This window comes from Pygocentrus nattereri, chromosome 21, assembly GCF_015220715.1.
Source record: "Pygocentrus nattereri isolate fPygNat1 chromosome 21, fPygNat1.pri, whole genome shotgun sequence".
Lineage (NCBI taxonomy): Eukaryota > Metazoa > Chordata > Actinopteri > Characiformes > Serrasalmidae > Pygocentrus > Pygocentrus nattereri.
The window spans coordinates 12,408,504-12,430,296 of NC_051231.1; the positions used below are offsets into that span (position 1 = coordinate 12,408,504).

At 39.1% G+C, this 21,793-nt stretch overlaps 1 protein-coding gene across 1 annotated transcript in view; it reads left to right on the forward strand.

Annotated features, from left to right (window-relative positions):
* Positions 1–602: 602 nt before the first annotated feature.
* slc6a11b (solute carrier family 6 member 11b) overlaps positions 603–21,793 on the forward strand; it is a 48,414-nt gene continuing 27,223 nt past the window's right edge. The window contains exons 1-6 of the mRNA XM_017704749.1: positions 603–977; positions 2,563–2,697; positions 3,158–3,298; positions 4,057–4,138; positions 6,556–6,688; positions 15,813–15,947. Coding sequence (XP_017560238.1) covers positions 755–977; positions 2,563–2,697; positions 3,158–3,298; positions 4,057–4,138; positions 6,556–6,688; positions 15,813–15,947 — 849 coding nt within the window. The 5' untranslated portion in view covers positions 603–754. The remainder of the gene's footprint in view (positions 978–2,562; positions 2,698–3,157; positions 3,299–4,056; positions 4,139–6,555; positions 6,689–15,812; positions 15,948–21,793) is intronic.

A 21,793-nucleotide genomic window follows, 5' to 3' on the forward strand; every position in this document is an offset into this window, starting at 1 on the left:
GTGGTAGAGGCGAGGGGTGAAATGGGATTGGGCCTTGTTAGTCTTATATCAGTATCGCTCTGCCGTATCGCTTCCACCGAGGCGGCGATAGTTTGGCGAGAACCTTTTAGCCTAAAACACCTTGTTAATCGATTATTTCTATGCCATTTATAGCGGAGGGGTGTTGTGGGGCAAAATAATAATAATAATAAAACTCTTTTTCAGCTTTTCCACTATTTTACCACCAGTATGCCATATAAAGCTCAGAGGACCCGTTTAGGTTCACTGGTGGTTTCTGGAGTTAATAAAATGGCTATATCTGTGTTGTAGACATTCCCATCACCACCACCCCTGCAAAGACAGCTGAACCAACCTTAAACCACTCTTTATTCACATCTCAATCACTGAATTATGCAGGGCATTCAACATTTGGGTGGAATTGCCCTTTAACAGTTTCACCTGCCGCTGTTGAGGCTCAGACGTGTTCCCTCAGCACCCGGTGTTAGAACTGAATTAGCACGAGCCTTTTCACTTTCCCGCTTTACTTCCACCCCTCCCCTCCACTCCTACCCATCCTCCTCCTTCTCCTCCTCCTCCTCCTCCTCCTCTCTCCCCCCCTCTCTCTCCCTCTCTCTCCTTTTTAATCCAACAAGTAATGCGTTTACACAACCGCCCGAAGACATTTTTTGAAGTAAAGATTCATTTGCTCTTCAGTATTGGCATGTGCCTCAACGCCGGCTCTAATAATCGATTTGTTGCAGGCTGTTAGGACGTCATGACAGCCGAAAAGACTATTCCCATTATAAATGGCAAAGCGGACGACGCGATGGACGCCGAGGCTTCGAACACCAACCTGGTACGCAGCAACGACAAGAAAGTGGTGAACGAGAGAGGACAGTGGAACAATAAGATTGAGTTTGTGCTGTCAGTGGCCGGAGAGATTATCGGACTTGGCAACGTGTGGAGGTTCCCGTACCTTTGTTACAAGAACGGAGGAGGTAAGAGTGGGCTCCCTTCACCACACTCTGACAATGACTGGAAGCCTTTTTGCTTGGACGGGTACCTCTGTAAAGCCATTGTAAAGGCAACAGAATCCACTTACAGTCCTGAATTAACACACAAAGTGGTCATTAGGGTCCGGCTGGTCCTTTCAGCTCTTGGGGAGGGAGCAGGAGGGATTTGGGATTTCGCTGTGCACCAAGAGAACAAGGCATCTCACTGCCAGTTGCTGTGTCTTCTGCTTCTCCAGCTGTCAAAACACTCACTGGGTTTGAAAGTTTGTCCCATGCCTTGTAGGGGTGGGCGATACAGCAGTGTGTGCATGACGATACTCGAGGCAGGATATTGGAGGTGGCAAAATGTAATACTGTGATACTTCAGGAAGTTTTTTATCACACACAATGTGTTATGATGTTAATTTTTACCTGACGTTTAAAATAAGTTAGAGCAGACAAAGCAGTGCAAAATTTTCAAAATACTACCTAAAATTATGGGTCAAATTACTTGCATTGAACATTTCCCGCATTGCTGCACTAAATCCCATTAAACAGGAATAAGTGTGCTCTCTTTGTAGCCAAACATGTTACTGGGAAGTGATTTGTAAGTACAGGTGATATCAACAATGTGCTCAGCATGTTGTGAAATATTGTACAGCTTTACATGACATGCATCACAATATTTAGTTTTTCCGAGGTTTAAGTCGGAACAAACAAAATAGATGCCAGCGGCACATAGAAATACAACAATAATAATAATAATAACAATAACAATAAACATACAGCTACAGAGATTTTTATTCATTGTTTTGCACTAATTAATCTAGTTAAACTGGCCTAATTCTCCTCTCTTTGTAGCGAAACACATAGGCAGTCAATGTTCTTTAAGATACTGACGATGTACACAATGTGCTCAGAAAAGTGTATTGTGACATAACTTGTCACAATAATGATAAAATATCGTGATATTGTCAACCCCTACTGCCCCGGTTAGTAGTTCCTCCATCACCACACATGTAAGGTCCGCTTATGGCCCAGTGCTTCCCAAGATATGACCTCAGTATTGTGGTATGTAAGAGGCACACCGATACAGGAATGTCAATATTTGATATTTTTAATGTGCATCTGCTGCTATTTAAACATTGACCATGAGATACTCATAGAACCTAGACCTTTGCATCTCGGTTTAACATGTTATATGACACAGTGAAAGAACTTGACCGGGGGTGTGTTCTGTGGACTTTGAGTGAACTGATGGCGTATTCAGTCATGTCAGTTTAAGCTTTAAAGCCAGTACAAAATACAACATGGTGACAGTGGCTTTTTAAATAAATCAGATCTTCCTCTTGTCATTGCTAATCATGAACGTTAAGCTGGGTGTCATGCTGCTGCTTAAGAATCAGCATTTTTAACATCTGACTATTCATTGTCTGTCTAATGAAAAGGCATAAAGAAGAGTAGAGAAGCTATTATCGTTGTAATATAACTCACACTTTTGGCAAGGCTGCAGTTGTTCCAACACTTGTGAGTCAGTCTCAGCCAAAAGACAGTAACTCACAGCTTTGTGGTGACACTCTTGCACTTGCAGGTGCTTTCTTTGTGCCTTATGTCATCTTCTTCGTCTGCTGTGGGATCCCTGTCTTCTTCCTGGAGACAGCACTGGGCCAGTTCACCAGTGAAGGGGGCATCACATGTTGGCGAAAAGTGTGCCCACTCTTTGAAGGTAAGTCCAGATGATATTTTGGACAGACTACATGTTTTCTAATTGTAAAACGATTTTTAATTAACACATCCATGCTACAACTTGTAGTGCACAATTTCTACTAAAAATTCACTTTTAATGTAAATTAATAAAACCACACATTTTTCCAGTTATTTTTTAGCCGTTTATTTTGGTCTGTTCATCATGAAATGTATACACAATGTAAAGGGCAACAGGCATTTTCACATTGTCACAAATTAAAAACACTGCTAAAATGGGAGATATGAGCTTTTGTTCCAACAGCAGCAATATAATAATATATGTAAATATACAAACATATGGAGGATATGTAATATAAAAATATAGAGAGGATGTCCTGTACAGAGGATGCGTTCACTTATTTTCTCTTAGAAAATCAACAAAACAGATGCTTAAGACTACTTCTCAGTGGATATCTTTGTGTTCTTTATGTTTATGTAAGGTATCGGATATGCAACCCAAGTCATTGAAGCTCACCTGAATGTCTATTATGTGGTCATATTGGCATGGGCGATCTTCTACCTGGTCAATTGCTTCACAACGGAACTACCCTGGGCCGCCTGTGGCCATTATTGGAACACAGGTAGGATCATCTGTATGCCAGTTCATGTGTAGAGGAGCGTTACTACTAATAAAATAGTATTCAGTGATTTCTGCACGGAGAAATGTGGATGTGTGTACTTAGGTGTGAAGTAAGGAAGTTAATATTCTATATATTTTCAGATTGGAGCATATACACAAGTGCTGCTTGCTATATTGACTTCTTCAGAGACATTCAGAGTGGTTTGATGTGAAATGGTTCAGATTTTTTTACAGTGGAGGTGATAGGAACCAAGGGTCGCCCAGACTACAACAATTCTTATGTTACATGTTGATGATGAGACCATTTTGCCCTACATGTATCTCTCCACCATAAATAGATTTTTAAAAATGTGTTTTAATCCCAAAACTATCAGAAAACAATGTCTCAGAGTATTCATAACCATTTCACGTATAACCTTCTGTGAAGGTTACTACTGTAAACATTTCTGACTCACTTCGTTTTTCTAGAACGGAGCATTTCACACCAAACCAAAGTTTGTATGCTTTTATTTAGCAGTTTTTGAGCTTTTGTCTTAGTCACTAAATATTCATACAGTGTGTAAAGGGCTGATGTTTTCAAATGATATCAAAAAACAAAGTGCATTCCATAGGTTTTTAATATGACACTGATGTTTATGCTTTAAGTAGTTCTACATTTTAGATTTTCCTAGCATAGCATTACTGATGTAAGACTTCAAACTAACAACAGTCCAAATCTCAGTATATTCTATATATTTGGTGTAATGCGTTGTCTTTTAGAAAACTGTGTGGATTTCAACAATGCCAGCATCGCAAACCTCAGCAACCCTTACGCCACCTCGCCCGTCATGGAGTTTTGGGAGTGAGTATGAACTTTGTTACCAAAGCTTTGCCAGGAAGGTAGAGGTTACTGAATATTTAAAAGCAACATATTGTTTTCCATTTTGAATGTCATACTTATCAAGCGTGTTGCTCTAGTTACAGCTGGCATTGCATATTGTCACTGTTGCACCAAAACCTCATATCTTTTCAATGGTAACTTTACAGGAGAAGGAAAACGTTCTTAACTTTGTAACTTTTGACTTTTGAAACCATTGTAAAGGACAGTGGGCATTTTCAAATTCTGTTAAAAAAAGAAAAGAAAAAAACAATAACAGCATGCTCAATAATATGGAAAGGTAAGCTTGCTATGAACTGTTCTAAGCCGAAGCACTGGGTAACATCTTCTTTTACAGTCCCCTAAGTTCTAGGTAGTGTTGCCATCCATAAAAACAAGCATCTCCAAAATAATAACTTTACAGGAAAAAACAAAAATATTCTTTACTTGTAAGATAATTTTTTTTCCCACTGGCTCAGTCTTCATTATAATTTGACACAATGCAAAGGACACTGTACTCAAATGAACAATTCTGAAAAATACTGAAAAATAACAATTGAAAAAATAGAGACGCTTCTGTTTTTTAGACAGTAGTATTACATAAAAGCACTGGGGAATCGATAACTTCACACCAGCGTTGTTCCCTAGAGAAGCCAATTCCAGGACTTCAAGCAACTTCCACTCACAATCTATCTGGTGTCTTCGATATAAAAGCGAAGGAAGTCACAAAACACAGTAACATGCAAGCTTGCCAGACAGCTTTTGGCACAGCACATCTGTTGAGCCATTGGCCACTGCTTACTATTCCGCAGTACTACGTAACCTTTTTCAGTGATAATTTGTCATTCTTTTTGCATTGCCGTTGTCAACAAGCATCAAAAGGGCACTTGCACAGCTAGAAATGGTATGGACACAAATTTGGCCCCAGCTGGCTGGTTTTTTAGCACAGAATTCCTGTTTGGTTGCCAAGGCCAAGCAGAGAGGAAGCAGCCAGGCCTTAGCAGTCTGAAAGTTCTTAGATGGTGGAAAGCCCAGACTGGCTCTGTACTGACCAGTCACGACCCTAGCGCTGCGAGGGATAGGGGTTGTCAGTCTTGAGACTGAATAGAGTAGGCTGGTTCTGATGGGGGTGCACTGCCCGGCGCTGGATCGCACCCAAGAACATGTCGAAGATGATGAATGGCAGCAGGTGGAAGGGCTAAGACAGGATCATGGCTTCTATCCATCTAACATGTGCCCCATCAAAATTAGATGGGCGACAGGTTTTAAGCAAATATTTCACACATCAGCCATTCGCTAATTATCAGAGGAATCAACACGCTTTGATTTATGGAGCTGATTATACCTGACAAAATATAGAAAGCATGCATTTCAGTGCATTAACCTCATGTATATCAGGAAGAAAGTGCTGTAATTTCAAAGTCATTAAGCTAATTTTACTCAGACCTTATTAAATAAGTGGAATGGTGGGGGCCTTTTATTCCATTTGATTCTCATTTGGCTAAGATCCAAGAAAGGAGCACCTTTAACCTCTGAGCAAATTAACCAGTTATTCCTTTCTGCATAGCTAAATGTAAATGAGGTAACTCTATTTTATTCACTTAGCATTAGGTTTGTGCATAGTGACCTGTATTAGTGCATAATTGGAGGTGTATTATTTGGAAATCACTAAAAATGCCATTATAATGCACAATAAAACACTTTATGATGTTGCTATGAAAACCATTAAGCCTGATATTTTATGTAGATTCACATACTGTTAGTGTTTTGGCAGCATTCAAATCTTGTAGGTTCTAGATAGTCATGTGACCTGTTATGTATTGCTTCATCACTTGTTGGAGGCTAAAACGTGCTACGTTTCAATTCAAGTCAATTTATCCTCTTTTTTTGTAAACATGGCATTAAAAGCCAAATATATGCAAGCTGGAAATTTTAAGTTTAACCAATTTTAATTACTAAATGTGACAAATTTAACTTATTTTTTTCAATTACATAAGCATATAAGCAATAAGCATAGAATGTAATACAAACAGACTTATTTTGTGATTTGTAGCCTTTTACTAGCATAATAGTAATAAACTGGATTGAATAAGAATAAAACGTTGCCAATTACGCACTAGAAAGATGTGAATTTAGGTCATAATTCATGCTCAGTAATTTCAAAGTATTCACTGTTTATTATTACTAGTAGCACAATTATCACATAACACACCTCTAAATATGTACAAATGCAGATCGATGAATACATTTTTATACATAATGACTAAACCATATCAGGCTTTATTGAACAAAGAACAAGACCTTTTAAACCCCCAATATGTGTTTGTTAAAACAAACTGTTATCATAAATGATAAAACTATGAATTATTGCTCATAATTTTATCATGTTGTTCCCTCCTCAGGCGCCGTGTCCTCAGTATATCCGGTGGAATTGAGCAGGTTGGGAAGCTGCGCTGGGAGCTTGCCCTGTGCCTGCTTGTGGCTTGGATCATATGTTATTTCTGCATATGGAAAGGCCCAAAATCAACTGGCAAGGTAAAAAAAATGTGTTATTTTTCTTTAAACTTGAACAGTGTCTGTGTGAAGATGAGAGTTAGTAGATTAGTAAATTACTTCAGACATCAAAACATGCTGTACAGTATCATATTTAAACTGTACGCTGACTAACTATATGTTTCATTATAGAGAGAGCATAATTAGTCGTGTTAACTGGATTTATTGCAGTAAAGTGTAAGAAATGTTACATTAAAATCATTGTATTAATAGTTTTTCATAGTATTTTTTAAAATTTGTGACTGATGGTTCTTCTTGTGTCTGTTGTAATGTATCCCACCACAGACACTACATACTACATATTATATGTATCATGTATAATGAAAATGTCTGGAAGTATTGAGATAATGATAATAATGATAATTTTGAAATATCACCCACCACTAAATTTTAGGGCCGTCATGGTCCTGTGTAGCATTTAAGATTATTCAATGACGAATTAGATGATGGAATGTAGACTTCATCAACATGAATATGATTAATTTTACATTAGTTTTAGACATAATTCAAAAACATATATAGCTACTGGCTGTAACTATAACTGTAAATTACTGTAAAAAAAGATGTAAGATGTAAACAAAGTCTAGTTTAGTGGTTTAGTGTGAAAGTCTCTGTTCTAGAGAACTTAGAATTAGAATTACTGTGGTGATGATAGGAACCAGACATCCACCTCTACATGAAATGGTTATGAATACACTGCTTGATGTCTGAGACACTGTTTTGCGATAGTTTTGAGAAGGGTTTGACATTCAACCTAAATTTTTTATCCATTTTTATTGGAGCGGAACATATATCATCATCAACATTCCATATAAAACTCAAAAGATGCACGTAGGTTCACTAGTGGTTTGGATAGTAAATAAAATGTCTATATTTGTCTTGTAGTCACGGTGACTCCTGGTTCCTATCACCACCACTGTAAAGAAATCTGATCCATTTCACACCAAACCACTCTGAATCACTCTGTTTACATCTCAGGCACTGAATTATGTAGAAATCTTGAAAAGTCTGTGTCTTTTAAGTTGGTCACAATCCAGCAAAGGTAAAAGAAAATGTAGATCAGTAAATGATTCAAACAAATGCTACTACAAAAAAAAATCTACATAATGGAAGAAAAAAAAGTTGTGAACACATGTGCAACCAAAATACAAGCCTGGCCTTCCTCTACCTCCACCTTGTACTCACAGTCTGTTGCATTATGAGGGCTTTCATGCCTCTGCCAATCGACGAAACTCAGTCACAAGCCTTCTTCTGGATGCTATTCTTTTAGCAGCCTTTAAGAATGTCTAACAGACTCAATGAGCCAGAAAGAAAGCGAGGAAAAAGGAAGAGGGATGTGTGGGGAAAAATAAATGGGTTCACATTGTACAGGTCCAGGAGAAAAGAGCTCGGCAGCGAGGCCTGTATCTCCTGAAGTGGCTTTTGTTTGGCCATGAAGTAACGGGGAAGAATGCTTCTTCATGGCGAGGCTTTAGCAGCCAGTCCAAGATTGATTTCTGTATTCACTGGGAGAAAGTAGAGCGTTCATGAGGAGCATGCAGAGTCCCTCCGCTCGCCTCTTCCCTTCTGTGAGGAATTATGGCGGCTAGCGAAACGCTTTCTTCCTCCTGTTTGACCACTATGCAGATTGGAGCATTCAAGGGGCATTGCTAAGCTGTTCGCCACAGGCCTTTTGTGGCCGTTTGTGAGTGCCGGTGATTCTCACATAGGCCGGCAGTAGATTTATGGCGTGGGGTTTGACCTGCGAATTTGAGGGCTTAAACGTTCACCCGGGGAGAGTTGGAAGAAAGTGTTTGAGCGACTCGCGCCGAGTCTCAGCATTGTCCCATTCATTTTGTAAAAACTACACACATGCTTTCTGAATGCCAAGCAGAGGATTTGCCCGCTGGCCGTGGTTTTGTATATGTAATCATATTATTGGACTAATTGAAAAGGATATGAATTAGGAGGCGGGTAAGCTTTCCCCAGTCTCACGCTGAGGAGTACATTTGGATTAAAGGATCTTCTTGCTTCTTGCTAATGTAACAGGCTTGTGTTGTAGTTTTTAATCTGCTGCATTCTTTACTCCAGTGAGGGTCAAGATGAGAGAATAATGTTAACAGACTTCATTTAAATTTGCTTTGGAATAAACAGGATGTAGAATGGACAAGAGAACATGTAGTACTGCACACTAAGTCTCACTCTTCACTTAATTCATTACCAGTCAGAAGTATAAGTTGTTCATTTTCTGGTTATTTCTGAGGAGATGTTATGTAAGATAATCTACTTGTTTCCAGAACTGCAGTTCAAAAAATTTAAAAAAGCAACAGAGAAAATGGCTCCTAACAACCACCCAGAAGACCTGGTAGACACCAGATCTGCCCCCATCAGTTAAACAGCACTTAAAGAGGAGAAAATCAAGCTGCTTCAGATCTGAAAACATCCACAGGTGTTTCTGTCCATTTTTCCACTGTGAGAAGACAACTCAGCACTATGGGTCTGAAAGGATGTGTAGCTGTCAAGAAGCCTCACTGAGAAAAGGAGACACATCAAACAAAGAAGCTGAACAATGGACTGACCACCCCAGAGTCCAGACCTCAGCATCACTGAATGTGTTTGATTACTTCAGAAAATGTTCAGCCAGCTTCTAAGACTGAACTTTGGAGGTGTGTCTGTAGATTTCTTTGAGAAACTGAAAGTGAGTCTCCTGAAAAATTGGAAATGGAAGCTGTAAGAAAGGTAAAGAGTGACACAGGCTTTTGTGTAAATTAGTTTTTTCTGAAACTGAAAAATGTATTTAATGGCTGTTTGACTAGAAAATGAAGCCCTTTTGATTATGCAACTGTGCCGATGGCATACTTGTTAATTCTGGTTAAGTAGCATTTGTCGTCTATCATTTCGTATAAATGTAGCCTAAAGTACAGTAAATGGCCGAGGTCAAAGTGAAGGCATCGGTTATTGTAAGTTGCTTTGCCACACATTTTCCCACACTGCCAACACATCCCGGTTGGGCTCCTTCTGGAGGGAAACAGGGCAGAAGGCTTTTGTGTCCAAACCCTGTCTTGTCCTCGTATGGTCTTGACTGAGCGCCAGAAGAACAAGAACCTAGTGCAGCCCCCCAAGGGCGGTTTTGTTCATACGACTGAAAGAGCTTCAGTATGTTGAACTCATTTCTGAGGACCTTGAAAAACTTTCGGCAAAAGTATTAGCTACCAAAACTAGGAAATGTGAAGTTTACCAGCTCACAAGTATTCAAAGGTTTGGACTCAGTTTGGTTGCAGAAAATAATTCAGATTTGCTAACAAAATTTTTCAACAAAGTTGTTGAAAAAACAATTTCTAAAATTCATCATATTTTAAAACTGGAGATCAAAATCTCAAGTCAAATAACTTGCGAAAAAGTAGTTAATTACAATATATAATTAATTATTTTAGTCTTCTTGTTCACAGAGTTCGTTAAATATTGAAATAAGCATCAGTAAAAACTATTTGGTGAAAAACTTATAGTATTTAAATTCACAGTTGAGAAGTTATTATTATAGAGTTGTGTAAAAAGCTTTAGTTGAATTTTCTAGGTAAAAATAAGTGAACACATCCTATACAAAGAACACACTTCTGCACGTTTTAATACATAATCAGTTTATTTGCCGAATTTAACACATTGAGGGAAAAAAATAAAACAAAATGTGGCCTCTGCAAAGTTTACGGCATATTTATTGTTATATATGTCAGTTTTATGAGATATGTTGAACATAAACTCAGCAAATGAATGGAAATTGAGCACTTAAATCTGCAGTGAAATTGGCAGTTTAGTTGATGTTTTAACTTATTTTCACTCAGAAAATCAACAAAACATGTAATGTGACCCACATTTTTCCCATGGCTACATATAAATAAAAAATTGTAAATATGGCAAGTGATTCCAGACTCTTGACGGCTTTTCGCTGTTTGCACATGTGCTTCACTTAAAAATCCCCCCCGCACCCCCCTCTCCCCTGTCTCTTGGGAGACAAAACTCTTGCAGTTGCTGATAATGATTTTGACTATGAACATCATGTTGACAAGTCACAACCTGGTAGCCGCTTGGGTATTCTATTTCTGTCCACAGAATTGTGAGAGACATGGTGCTCGGTGCTTTTCCATCAGAACCTCTGGCTCAGAGCTGAACCTCTTCCTTTCCCCTGAGAATCAGTCTTTCAGTCTGCTCTCAATTAGGCTTTTCGGAACAGAACCTGCCTGCTTGGCATGGTCTCAGAGCATTCCTTAACCCCTTCTCATCACCTCAAGAGGCTCCCACCACTCATCTCCTCTCATTCACTCAATTGCCATTCACTGAAATCGGGTAGAGGAGTGAAAGGAGTCCTCCTCCTGTATTAATTTTTGCTGGGTCCTCCTTGCTTTTGCTTGTTGTGAAGTGCCCAAACCACCTCCTTTAGAGGAAATGACATTGCATTTGTACGCTTAAACTTAAAGGTGGCGAGAGTTCTTTGGAGCGATGCTGTAGAAGAACCACTTTTGAAGATGAAATTTATTTTTTGTTACTAATTCACCACAGCAATGCCTCACCTAACTAGTAGCTAACAAAAAGGCAAAGAGAAAGATTTAACATAAACATTGATCATTTAAAAATTCTAATAAATGAATGAACTTAGCATTCATAATCACTCTAGCTGGTTTACTGAACATTTAATCTGTAACAAGAGACTCTCAAACACTAAAAACTCACAAAGCTGAAGTCAGATTCTAGGTCGAATTTCCCCAAGCTAGAGAATGAGCAGCTGACTTCAGTGTCAAACATTGAGAGACATTTTAAAAGAAACTGCTCTACTTTCGGAAAAAGTTTCCTGCCAGAGATGCGAGAAAAGTGGCTCTAGTTAAGCTGAAGCTTAAAGCAGAGCAAAGTAAGATATTTTTCATCCTATACTAGCACATACTGAGACATATTTACAGCTAAGATGGTAAAATGAACATAAAATGTTGGGGCTCCCAAAGTGGTTTAATTTGTGCTGAATGGACAAAGTTGCTCTTAGTTTTTGGGTTGCTGGCCCCTGCTTTAGAGTATGCAAACATAGGAATGGGAATATGCTAGTGATGTGCATATTGCCTTTGGGCCCTGTAATTTCTTTTTGGGATTAATATCATTCTATCTGTCTGTTTAATGAAAATAAGTTGGCACATTCTCTACAGAAAACACAGTGTTAACATTGAACAATATATGTATAATGTGCGACAACTTTAGGCCCCATTTATGTTGTTTTTTTCTTATTGTAACACCGGGGAGTGAGGAGTCAGACACATGTGCTGAGATAAGTGACTTTTATTGTGGGCAAATCTAAAATCAGGGTCATAACGGTCTATGGACAAAGAGCCGACGCAGAGAGAACAACAGTCGGACATACTGAAAGTAAATGGGTCAAACAACCAACAAGGCCGAAAGATCAAACATAACACATCACACTTCAAACATGAAAAATAACAAACAAAGACCAGCAAGACATCTAACGACAAACAAATGCCTGCAAACGCAGGGGAAAACACAGGGCTTAAATACATGAGGGCTTACTATGGATCACAAAACACAGGTGGAAACACAGGTGGGAACAATCAGGGGTGGAGTAACTAAACAAGGGGCCAGACTGGGATCAAAACAAAAAGCACATGGACTAGACCAAAACAAAATGCATGTGGAAGACCAGAAGGTAAACAAAAAGCACATGGACCAGACTGAGAGGGGCCAATCGTGACAGTACCCCCCCAAAAGGGGCACAACTCAGAGGTGCACCAAAAAAAACAAACAGACAACAAGGACCCAAAAACGGACAGACCTAAACAAGGACAGAACCCGGAACACGAGGAACAGAGAATGGAATAAGCACAGGAACAGACGTAGGACACAGAACAGGACCAGGAGGCACAGGCACATGAACACAAGCAGGAGCAGAAATGGGCGCAGAAGGAGGGTCAGAAACTGGCGCAGAAGCAAGGACACGAGAACAAGGAACAGAAGATGGAACGCGAGAACAAGGAACAGAAGACAAGGGCACAGACAAACAGGAGACACAGCATCAGACACAGGAACAGAAGAAACAGCAACAGAACGAGGACAAAAAAACGTAGGGAGGATGAGGAGCCACAACACAAAACGATGCCGAACGAGAGACGACTGGAGGCACAACAGGACAGAAAACAAGAACGGACCACAGACCACGCAAAAGACAGGGAACAGGAGACAGAAACTGGAACAGAAACTCACACACAGTCAGAAACTGGGACAGAAACAAAAGGAACAACAGGAACAGGAACGGGCACAGACATGACAGAAGGGAACAAGACCACACCAGGAACAGACGAGGGCAAAAACGAAGGGACAGACAAAACAGGTGACACAGAAGCAGAAACAGGAGACCCACAGGGAACAGACGACACGGGAGAATTGGGAGACCCACGGGGAACAGCTGACACAGGAGAAACAGGAGACCCACGGGGAACAGACACAGGCGAGGGCGGGACGGGCGGAAACAAAGGGGCTACAATGTCCACGGAGGCAGGTGAGCCTGCAACGACGTCCACAGAGGCAGGCAAGCCTGCAACGACTGGCCACGGAATCAGGAACGCCACGGGGTGTGGCCACGGAATCAGGAATGCCACAGGGTGTGGCCACGGAATCAGGAATGCCGTGGGGTGTGGCCACGGAATCAGGAACTCAGGCTGGGGACAGCTGCTCCAACCTGGAGGAACACACAGAAAGGGACCCTCTCGGCCGTTCCCAAGGTTCACTCAAGCTATGGGGAGCTCGCAGTGGCGCTTGAAAATGAACCGAGTACCCCAGTACCGGTTATCTGTATGCTCCATCCGTCTAACCACGTCTTGCTCAAGATGGGCAGACGCAAGGCACTTACCTGAGCTCTCGTCGTCCAAACTGAAGACGGGATGTTCCTTCGCCTTCCTACAGGAATGACGAGATGCTCTTGTTCCCTCAGTGCCAGGGGATTTGCTCTCAATGGCGTGGTGGCGTTGGGACGCGGGTAACTCGGGTTGCGTGCAAACAGCCGGAGTTTTGTCCCAACGGAACAGCCACATGCCAGTGTGCCGCTTACTCGCTGCGTCCTTTGGCGGCTGGTCTTTCTATAGCAAGGAAGCAAGGAAGCGGACGCATATATACGGAGATAAGCGACTTTTATTGTGGGCAAATACAAAATCAGGGTCATAATGTTCCAGGTTCATATAGCCGACACGAAGAGCAGGAGGGACAGACTTGTGAAAATGAACGCAGAACATGTTGCTTATAAAACATAATGCATAAGGCATAACGAAGGACAGGCGGAAAACAGGTGGCGACAATCAGGGGTGGAGTCACAAAATAAGGGGCCGTACTAGGAAACTAAAACAAAGAAAACATGTGGAAGATCAAAACAAAGGGGCACGTGGACAATCAGAAAGTAAACAGAAAAAGCACATGGAGTAGTGGGGGGAGCCAACTGTGACACTTATGATGTTAAATCCAACAGATAAACAGAAATTGTGCATTAAAATATGCAGGAGTGTGTTCTTTTTTTCACTTAGAAAATCAGCAGAAAATGTAGTTTGACTGGGGTGCCCAGACTTTTGCATACAACTGAAAGTATTACACTGTGCTGCCCTTAGGGTGGTCAAGGATGCATTGGTAAGTATGTGACTGGGAAGGCAGCTATAGTTTTAGCTCATCTAAAGAGGCAGCCTCCTTCTCTTCCAACACAAAATCTATTGGCTTTTTTGAATAATAAAACATGCTTTCATATGCATTCAGTTTGCTGCTGAATATTTATGCTACTTGTAGCCTTGTAGCCTCCAGCAGTTCTGCCTCCAGGCAAACTTTAATTTTAGGGAAAGTTTTTTGGATTGGATTTTGCACCAATTTTTTCCCCAACCAGTGCTAGGAGGGTAAAGGCTACCACAGACTTCCTACGAGATCCATGAAGCACCACCATCTTTTCAAGCTGCTGCTAAAATGTCATTAGACAGCTGAACACATTCTTAAGCAACCAAACACAAGTTCAGTTACGTCAGCTAACAGAAGCTTCTGCTGACTAGCATGGTGTTGAGTGATGGGAGGAGAGAGCGGCCGCCCAACCCACCCAGAGATCGAGAAAGCAAGGCCAGTTGTGCTTTTCTTTGGACTCCCAGCCATTGATGGCTGTAGCATCACCAGGGATCGAACTTGCGATCTCCAGATGATAGGGCCAACACTTAGGTTGCTTCTTTCAGGACTTACCAACAGTTAACCGAATATCCTTCTTGCAGATACTTGAATATCAAAATTATTCAATGCAGTCAAATTTTATTTGTACTCAGCCTGAGGAACTCCATTTCCCAGAGGCCCTATGCTAATCAGCACCAACCAGACACACCTGTAGACGTCATATACTCGCAGTACATTTAAACCCTTTTCTCATAGGTTGTCCTCTCGGTGCTTGGGTCGTTCCTGTGACGGCAGGACTCTTGTCTCTGTGTACGTGAAATTTTGTGACTCTGTGTTGAGCTGCTAGAGAGCAGTGATGGATGAAATGGGAGAAGAACCCCTTCTATGAAAACTATTTACAACTCTCCACAAAGATGGACAGAGATAAAACACACAACTTTCTTAATATCAAACAGTCCTGCATAACTGACACAAACAAACAGCATTTAAACACCATAACAACACTTTTAGAAATGGTATCTTCACTAGACAAAAGAGAAAAAGACAGATCACTTCTGTAATTTTTAGTCATACAAATTTCCCTCTAAAGATATTCCGTTAGTGTTATTGCAGAAAGAATGCATACTACAAAAATTAAGACCTTCAAAACAGACAGAATTGGATTTTATGTGAGAAAAGTTTAGAGAAGACAGTGCACACAAACTGTACATTTTTATGCCAGTAAGAGGATTTTTACTAGAACCATCCAACAAGCCAAGAAGCTATATATTTAACATTGTATGCAGAAAATAGTTTTTATAAACTCATTATTTTCTTCATTTTTGTTAGCTCAGTTGAATGGATGAATGCCTATACCACACATTCAGAATCTTTTCACAACTTTCATTTTTTCATAACCTTTACCAACTTTAAAAATACTGAAGATCCTCAATTGCCTCTTTTTCTCCAGGTGGTTTATGTCACTGCTACCTTCCCTTACTTCATGCTGGTGATCCTGCTTATTCGCGGGATCACACTGCCTGGTGCTGCAGATGGAATTAAGTTCTACCTTTACCCTGATATCTCTCGGCTCTCGGACCCACAGGTAAGAACCTAGCTAGATCCTGCTCACTCACTTCATGCCACAGTGTTCTCAATAATTTCAGTCCATACTCTACTTTTGTATCCAAAGTATCCAAAATGGTGCTTGTAAAATAGACATTGCTAATGATGTTAGCAGGACTTTTCAATCATTGTCTTAATAAAAGGTCTTGAAACTAATTTATATTACTGCAAGGGTTCATTACAACAGCAGCAGAGACTTTCAAGTGACAAAATTGTTTTAAGTGAGAGCTGGATAATGTGTGATGTTTTTCCATATAATGTGATATTGATAATTAAGCTGTTGCAACAACAAGCAGAATCTGACTTTTTTGTACAAATCATATAAGCACTTTATGACACTGGTTCATGCTCTGTATAAATGAAAGGCCTCACAAAAATGGAAGTAAGGCATAGTTTGGCTTTTTAATGTAAAGGGTTGTAGAGGATATAATATAAAATAAAATAACTGGTAATCCAGAAAACTGTGGAATTTTCGTTGGAAGGGCTTAATTATTGATGACCATGCAAATCATGTGATTTGTAATGTCAGAGTAGTAATTTAAACCCTTATTCTGCTGAAATATAGAAAATCATTTATAAATACTAAATAAAATGTGCAATAAAATGTCTTGCTTGACTTTTGGTGACTATACTAAATTGAGGAATGGTATAATTTTCAAAAACATCTCAAAATAAAAATGTTTAATTTTACTGAAAACTAAAGTATTTTGATTTTGAATCAGCTTTCTTTACAGCCAAAAATAACAGGTAACCAACTTTTATTAGCCTTTTTTAATCTGAAGCTCACACTGTTCGGGGGGGCTCGGGCGGGGTTGAACACAAAATACACTGGCACTTTCCAGTACTTTTGATTAACCAGACTTGCAATATAAAAAACATTTTGCTTACATTTGCTCACATTGTTTACATCATAAAATTGCTATGCAGATCTGCTACAATAAAACAAAATCACAGATTGCTAAAGGTGGTGGTGCATTGTTCTGCTGTGAAGTGTTGCTTGCACAGACATGATCTGCATGAAAAAGTCTTAAAAAGGACGCCTTACCTGCAACCTCATAACAAAAGTCAATGTATAAAGTATGCAAAACACCTAGACAAGTGAGAGTCATTTTGGAAACTTTGCTTTGGACTGATTAAGTAAAAATGGGCACAGTCACCAAAAGTATGTTTAGAGAGCAAAGGAGCAGCATTTGATGAAAAGAACGCCTTGCCAACTGTTAAGCAGGGAGTGGATTCCACTAAATATGAGTAAACAGTCTCCTGACTTGAATGCCTCTGAAAATCTGTGGGTAGATCTTAAACATGCTGTGTATGCAAGACGACACAAGAATGGTGCAGAACTAGAAGTGTTCTGTAAGCAAGAGTGGGTGAAAATTCCTGAATCCAAGTCAGAAAAATCTAATTGAGAAGTAACTGTACTATAACATTTGAAAAATGTGATTATATAAAATAGTTTGATGCAGAGATTGAGTTTTGCTGCGTTTCACAAAAAATATTAAGCTAAAATTTTATTACCAGTGATTGATTGTGCCTATGTTTAGAATAAGTAATAACGCTGGTTGGGGATTAAATATTAGCAGTAACTTTAGCTATAAGAATATGAGAGGAATGTGAAATACTAGTGAAAATGTAGACGTGAGAAGACATGATAGCAGAAAAACATTTCAAAGAAAACTGTAAATGATCTGGCTTCATGTGATATGCCAAGAACAGACATGAAAAGCTCCTGGAAATGTCATCAGATGTAATCTGATTCCCTAGCTGACTATACCATCCAGCCTTGAGGTGGAGCTTTTATAAACCATCTGTAGTTTGTTCATATTCAAAGTTTGAACATATTACATTTGGGTAAAGCTAACACATCCTTTGTAGAGGACACATAAATATTAATACACAGTTTTAATTTATTTGCTTTGCTTCTTATGGTTGGTGCAGTTTAATCATTCACCCTTTTGTGTTTGTAAGTAAAAGAGGAGTTGTTCTATTATGATCTTAATTTAATGATAACTTACTGTTTTGTACAGTCTTGTGGGAAGAAAATACAAAAGAATGAACAGGCAAACATTGGAGCAGTTGATGTGAACTTGTCACTACAGAATGCATGTAAATGTAAAAATATTTACTTACATATAAATTAATTGCGTAGTAATTAAACATTGTGGCAGAACAAGACTAATAGCTCCATACTTCTAAAGGTTGAAGTTTTGTTTTTGAGTAATAATAAATCCTTTTTGATTGCTCTCTCTGGGCCCATCTCATCTGAGATCACCCTTAGTGATCTGCTGAGATGTCTGCAAAATCAGTGCACACAGAGGTGCTTAAAATGTCTCCAGTACTAAATGAGATGCAGTGATGCTCAGTCTTAGCTTTGAACTTATTAAAACATTTTACAGCATATTATTATTATTATTATTATTATTATTATTATATATTAAAACATTAACATATTTTTTGCCTGTGATATCACAAATGAAATTGCCATTATGCTAAAGATGTATAATTACAAATTGCATGTTACTGCTATATTGATATACAATTGAAGGGTATCTTGCAGACTTATGCCCCACAGACGACAAATTCTGGTAATGAGCGTAAATGTTTATGTAATATTTTAAAGAGAAAAGCAGATCTTCTGAAATCTGCAAATGTTAATGCACAGTTACTTTTAAATTTGATTAACTTCAAGAGAAAAATAATTTTTCACAATTTTTGTGCAAAAATTTGGACACTACTCCAGTTATAAAGTCTCAGAACTTGATTAACTTGTAATGCCTTAATTGACTTGGTACTGGCATTAGGGCTGTTTAGGCAGGTTAAGAACTGTTATTATGAATTGTGAACTGATGATAGTTACAGAGTGCACTAAATTGAATGTTCAAACAGTATAACGATGAGGTTCTCCTAAGAGCTTGCTGAGAATCTGAAAATTAAGCTAATTGACGCCTATAATGCAGGAAAAGACCATAAATAGATAGAGTGCTTCTAGCTCACATTTCCACTGCACAGAGTATCATTAAAAAAATAGAAGTTAAGGGGAACTGTGGAAGTCAAGGCAACATGTGTTAGGCCAAGGAAATTCTCGGATAGAATTGCTTGTATGCTGGCCAGAAAGGCATAAAAAACCCCATATGACAGCAGTAAGTATGTAGATGACACAGGTTGGTGGTGCAGTTTTCTACTGTAAAGTGTTGGTTGCACAAATACAATCTGCATGAAAGAGTCTTAAAAAGGAAATCTTAGCTGCATCCTCGTAACAAAAGTCAAAAGTCTAAAATACGCATAATAAGTGAGAGTCATTTTGGAAAGTGCTGTGGACTGATTAAGTAAAAATGGCCACAGTCACCTAAAGTATGTTTGGGGAGAAAAGCGGGCAGTATTTGATGAAAAGAATGCCATGCCTGCTGTTTAGCATGCGGGTGGATCTATTATGCTTTTGGGTTGCATGGCAGCCAGTAGCATGGCGAAAATTGCATGTGTAGATGGAAGTATGGATTCCACTAAATATCAGCAAATTCAGGAAGCAAGTATGACAGTCCGTTAGAAGAGTTTGGCTACAACAGGACAGACATCCAAAACATACCTCAAAATCCATCATGAGTTGTTGCAAGAAACACAAGCTGAAGTATTTGGAATGGCCCTTATAGTCCCCTGATTTGAGCATGCTGTGCATGCAAGATGATGTAAAAGTACATCTACAAACGTTCTGCAGGGAAGAGTGGGTGAAAATTTAACAAACAAGTTTAAAGAGGCTTCTCCTCTTTCTATTTTTAAATTAACACAAAACATTGCCACATTTCCAGCACTTTTTATTAACCAAACTTGCAATATAAACAATTGCTTATATTTGCTCACTTTAGTTACATAATAAAATTGGCTGCAACAGAAGTGAATAGTGTGAAGTATGCAACACATCTAGACATGTGAGAGGCTGTAGACTGATTAAGTTAAAATTGCCCCTCACAAGAGGTATATTTGGAGAATAAAGGAGCAGCATTTGATGAAAAAAACACCTTGCTAACTGTTAAGGATGGGTGGATTCCACTAAATATCAGCAAATTCAGAAAGCAAAAAAAAAAGAGCCTGGCCTCTACCACAAGACAGTAATCTAAATAAATAAATAAATTTCAAAATCCTCCCTGAGTGGCTTCAAGAAACACAAGCTGAAGCCTGAAATGGCCCTCATAGTCCACTGGCTTGAATATCATTGAAAGTCTGTGGGTAGATCTCAAACATGCTGTGCATGCAAGACGGCCCAAGAATATTGCAGAACTAGATGTGTTTTGTAAGAAAGAGTGGGTGAAAATTCCTGGAACAAGATTACAAAACCTCCTAGTTTTTCTATTTTTTAAGTAAATCAAATTGAAAAGTTCATACGCACAGTTCATACTGTCTATGAATATTCGCAGATATTTTTTGTTGAAGTATGTGGTAGTATTGCTTGTGTTTTAAGTCTTATCACTTTAAAAATCAATAAAATATTGCATTAAATTTACTCTCATTTCCAGAAATTGTCCTAGTAGACCATAATTCTGCAGGACTTGTTTCTACAATTATATATCAGGTATATCTATATAGCAGTAAACTGCAAATAAAAGCTTTAATTATACAGTTTTAGTGTAATGCTGATTTAATTTGTGATGTCACCTGCAAATATTCAGTTAAATAATATCTTCTGTTATAACAGCACTTCAGAAAGTGTAAACTGGCCAGTGGTGCCCAATGTTTTGCATTGATGATGAGTATCAGCATCAGCCCAGTTTCCCATATCGATGCATTGCTAAGATTGCTCTGTCGAGTTTGTGAAAGCGTAACCTTTGCTTAACACTGTTGAAAGATGAAAAACAAAAGGTGAAGATTGTGGGATTTTAGGCTGTGACCACCAGATGCACACACAGATTAGAGCTTTTTCATCTTATTAGTCGTCAGTTTCATCATCGCAGCTGAAAGAAGGTGAGAGGGATATGACATGCAGAGGTGAGAGGAGAGTGAGAGGACTGAGAAGTGGAGAGAAAGGCAGGGCGAAACAGCAAGCATGATAAAGGACTGCTGTCTGTTGGGGAGAGGCTCTGACACCAGTGTTTAATTAACCTACAGTGCAGACAATAAGTGGACTGTTCAGACTCTGCATGGTCTGTTGTGTATTACCCACCCCGTCTTACTCTACCGTCCAATTTTCTGCACCCTAGAGTCTCTATTATTCTGTTTTAATTTAGACATCTCTCAACAGATGTGTTAACCTTGGCTGCTGGAAAAGAGAATGGTTAAAAAACTAATCTGTGTCTAGAGATGCACCGATTGCTGGCTGATTATTTGTGTGTAAAAGTTTGAACACTTTGTTAAATTTACTGAATGAAAATAAGTTAAACACATTTAAATGTGGCACTTACGTGCAAGTCTTAGTTTCTGTTTTATTTGCTAATTTTAACATTGGAAAACAAAATATTAAATGTGCCAAGACTTTTTCACAGGCTACATTTTCTGTTTAATGTATTTTTTTTTTGACATACCAGTAATTTTGCATTAAAATATGCAGTTCGCACCCCGGATCTGTACTGTTTGACCTGTTGCCCTCAGGAAGGCGGTACAGATGCATCAGGTCAAGGACAAACAGACTTAAGTACAGTTTTTTCCCAAAAGCAATAACATTTCTCAACTCACAGATGCACTGATAGTCTATCCCCAGACTTCCATTACCCCACCTACATACCAGTCTATTCCCAGACTCCATTACCAGCTACTGTGCAATACTCTGCATACGGAAATGTGCAATCATACTGTACATGTGCAATTATACTGGAATATATGCAATATTTAGCAATGTGCAAT